Here is a 4001-nt window from a genome sequence, read left to right on the forward strand (position 1 = left end):
GTGTGACTAAAAAGAAACAAAAAAACTTGACACCTCACAAATCCCCAATTTAAGGATAAAATTTGTCATGAACACATAATTATTATATATATGGCCTGAAAGAGTATCTTCTCCCAAATAATTTGATACTAAGTCTTCATGCTTGGATAATGCTTGGAGGTATTTTTTTACTGTGATGTAAAGTTTGATTTGCATCAAAGCATGGACCTATTACGAAAGTGAGGCATGGCTGCAATGAATAAACCTAGATGCCAATAACGTAACAATTCTACATGAGTTTATAGTTAACATACTTGCAAATCCCTTTAGAATGAAATTAAATGAGAATTGATAATAAAAAGTTTCTATTGAACAATTTTGCTATGGATTTTAATAATGCAACCCCTGTAGGATTATGTCAGTGGCATATGGATTTATTCATTGCAGCCATGCCTTACTTTAGTGCAACTCAAAATTTACATCACTGCAAAGAATACCCACTGATTATCCAAGCATGAAGACATACAACATGAATATGGTATCAAATTATTTTGGAGAAGATACACTTTTCAGTCATACAAGTATATAATTATTATGTGTTCATGACAATTTTTTCTCCATAAATTGGGTATTTGTGAGGTCACTGAGGTATCAATTTTCTTTTTGACTCACATGGTATAAATGTTGCCTATAATCTAGGTGGAGGCTGCAGCTATTGTCTTTGCTGTTATGATGAGTGTAAGAGATTCGTCTGATCTGGCGAAGACTACGCATTGTGGCTGCGTTAGCCACAATGCGTAGTATTTGCCAGATCAGACATATGCGTTCAGCATAACAGCAATGACAATAACTGCAGCCTTCGCCTAGATTCTAGGCTTGTTTAAATGTTAATGTCAATATTACAGATACACAAACACATTTAAACCTTGGTTAATCATACATACATACATTTGAATCAATACCAAAAACCTCTATGGTAACAATTACAGACCCCATTGTAGATGAGGGTTAAAACCCAGGGGGGGGGGGCAGTCAAAAAAATTGCTGTACACACGCGTTTAAAGGGGTGTATTTTCAGTTTTGGACGCGGTCCGCGCGTGGACTCGTTAAGGGTATCAAAAACACAGATTTTCAGGAAAAAGGGTGGTTTTGAAAGACTGGTCAATGGTAAATCGCGGGGTCAAACATATTTAGGGTATGTTTCCCCCCCCCCCCCAAGCTTTTTCACCGAGGTCATATTTTGGCGACAACTTGTTTAGGGGCCAAAATGTGTAAATAAAGCTCGCGAAAAACTTGTTTAGGGGGTTATTTTGCACACAGAGAACAACTCGTTTAGGGGGTGTTTGGAAATTCCTTGGTCATGCGTGTGTACAGAAATATATTTGACTGCCCCCCCGTGGGTTAAAACACGAAGCCATAAGGTCAAAAGCAATTTTGTGTGGTTATGGCACGTTCAGCTTGAGGGTCTGGGATAGAAGCTTCAGATGGGATAACAATCTTTCTTTCTGCTCGATCAGATTCTCTTCCAAGGCGTGTGCATCCTGAAGCAGCTTGTCAACGTGATCAGAGCTTAGGAGCTCAAACTGCTCGCTTTCCCTGGAAAAAAAGAGGGAAGCGGAAAAGTGAAACATACTCAATCATATGAAATCTAAACTGAAAAAGTAGATAAAAGGAAAATCTGTCTATAAATGAGCACCTTTTAATGATTGAATGATAAATCTTCTAGTTCTAGGAGGAAGTAGCCATTTGAAGCCTTCAGAAACCAATGTAAAGATCACCTTTATCAGTGGCATAATGAGCCAAAATATTTTAGGGGCCACAACATGGCATATAGGGCAAAATTCATTTTAAAAAGATGAGCCAAACAAAGGGGGTGAGAAAAATGTTGGCCTTTTCAAAATGAAAATTCAATTTTGCCCTCAATTTTGACCTCAAATAATAGTACCATATTTCAGTCTTCTCTCCTTTTCTTTTCTCTCTTTTTCTCCTTTTTAATGTTTTAGGGAACCAAGGCCCCTGACCCCCCCCCCCAAAAAAAAAATATATATATATTTTCGCCAGTGGTCTGTACCCTGAAGCTACTTGCTCAACTTACACAAAAATAGGAGTCCATTGCATGCATTCCATCTTGACTTCTCTTTCAATTTCTATTAAAAAGAACAAAGAATCATGATGATTAGTGTTTCAATTAAATTTGATAATGAATAATATGAACATTTGTAATGCATTAGTACCCATCATGAGAAGATACTCATGGTGCAGTAAAATAATAGAAAACATATTAAAGAGGGTTAAGAGTACATTTAAAAGGAAACATTGTAAGTGAATTATTTAAGATGCTACTACAGCAAATACTATGTGGAAGTTAAAATGATAGACCCCCCATGCGCTCTTACAGTACCCCCATATTAGAATGTGGTATACTTTAATCATGAATCTCATGATATTTTGAATCTCTCAAAAATTTTACCCAATATCCTCCTGCAGCAATAACTATGATTTCTCCATATTCCTTGTGTTAGTCAATTGTGTTCTCAAATTAAGGTGAACATTTTTAGATATGATAAATAATAAGTGAGACTGAGATTAACATCAGACAAACACTGAAAATTTCTACAAAATTGGACAAGAAATAACTAAATCATCAAATAATTCAAAGTTTTGAAAAAAAAAATGAAAATAATTGAAAAAAAAGTTATTCAAGAGTAGCGATACCTGTCATCACAGCATCAATGCCAATGGGTCCATGACTGGAAACCATCTTGCTTTCTGTGCTCTCTGATATATCACCACCTGGACCAGGACCAGCTCCAAGTTCTTTCTGGGCGATCTCATCAAGATGTGAACTTGTTTCTCTTTGCCTAACATCAGTCTTCATAATATTGTCTGCGAAAGCAACTGGGTCTTTAGGACTTGTCGACGCAACTTCAAACCCATCTTCAAATCTACCTTTAGTTTCAGGGGCTAAGCATTCATTGGGTTTGTTGAAGTTTGACCCGTCATTTACAATAGTTCCACTTCGAGTAGGAAAGGCTGCTTGGTCCATCATTGCCTATAATTGGGCTTGGGTTTTTTACTGCCTGGCTCTCCTTTATATTTTGGTCCCAACAACTTAAATTGGACTGTGGACTGGTTCACTCTTCTGCAGTAAATTAGGCCCAGAAAAACTTTAACGCAGCGTTAATCTGTTCCAAAATGAAATTTGGAAAGTGTTAATTTCAGACATTGATTTAGAGATCTGGGGCGGTATTCTGAGATGACATTTTATCTCTCAAGATAAAATTTTATCTTGCGTATCTATAAACATGATAAATGATGCGCAAGAGAACAGTGCCTGCTTAGACATACCCATCGCGTATCTGGCCATTGCAACCCGGATGATGTGCTTGCGCCCATGTTACTTTGAAGAAAAAATTAAATAAACTTAAAAGAGAGTAGGGGCCATTTTATCTCCATGACGTTGATTCCATCAATATTTCTAGGTGAATTAACCCCAAATGTTGACATAAAAATGAAGAGGAGTTATTGAGAATAACACCTTAACGTTATTCCTGTACAATCATGAAGTATTTCATAAGACTTTTCTTGACTAATATTGTCTTTGAATTAAATGATGCTTGAAAAAAAGATATGATTATAGTCATTTTTGTTAAAAGAAATCTCTGTAAAGACGCTTGCGCGTATTTGAAGTCAATAAATTGACGCAATCTCACTCCTTTGCCACACCTCCTGGCGGAATGGATTTCCATTGGTTGAGTGGCATGAGAGATATTTAAAAGCGCATTTCTTATTGGATATTGATTAAAAAATAGGTGTGTCTTATAGAGATAAAATGGAGATAAAATTGTTCTCAGAATACCAATTCGGAGAGATTTTAAGCCAAAGGTATTTTATCTCACTGATTTTAACAGAGATAAAATATTTTATTTTATCTGAGATGAAATGGATCTCAGAATACCACCCCTGGAAAAATCTAACTTAGATCTAACGTTAATTAAAGTTAGATCTAGATCTAACTTAAC

The 4001-nt window shown here is 36.2% G+C and overlaps 1 protein-coding gene across 1 annotated transcript; it reads right to left on the reverse strand.

Annotated features, from left to right (window-relative positions):
- Positions 1–1192: 1192 nt before the first annotated feature.
- Positions 1193–3025, reverse strand: LOC129274079 (uncharacterized). Its single transcript, XM_054910938.2, has 3 exons — positions 2695–3025; positions 2075–2126; positions 1193–1575 (listed from the first exon to the last, which is right to left on the reverse strand). Exons 1-3 carry the CDS (start codon positions 3023–3025, stop codon positions 1422–1424), a joined length of 537 nt encoding a protein of 178 aa, XP_054766913.2. The 3' UTR covers positions 1193–1421.
- Positions 3026–4001: the final 976 nt, after the last annotated feature.

Source organism: Lytechinus pictus, chromosome 13 (genome assembly GCF_037042905.1).
Source record: "Lytechinus pictus isolate F3 Inbred chromosome 13, Lp3.0, whole genome shotgun sequence".
In the NCBI taxonomy this organism is placed as follows: Eukaryota; Metazoa; Echinodermata; class Echinoidea; order Temnopleuroida; family Toxopneustidae; genus Lytechinus; species Lytechinus pictus.

What these genes read in the sequence shown, in the direction of transcription:
- LOC129274079 (XM_054910938.2), bottom strand. Translation starts at nt 3,025, where the DNA reads ATGGACCAAGCAGCCTTTCCTACTCGAAGTGGAACTATTGTAAATGAC. An exon ending in CATTGATGCTGTGATGACAG is followed by an intron (nt 2,127 to 2,694) that starts GTATCGCTACTC and finishes TCTTTTTAATAG; the next exon opens with AAATTGAAAGAGAAGTCAAG. An exon ending in CAATGGACTCCTATTTTTGT is followed by an intron (nt 1,576 to 2,074) that starts GTAAGTTGAGCA and finishes CTTTTTTTCCAG; the next exon opens with GGAAAGCGAGCAGTTTGAGC.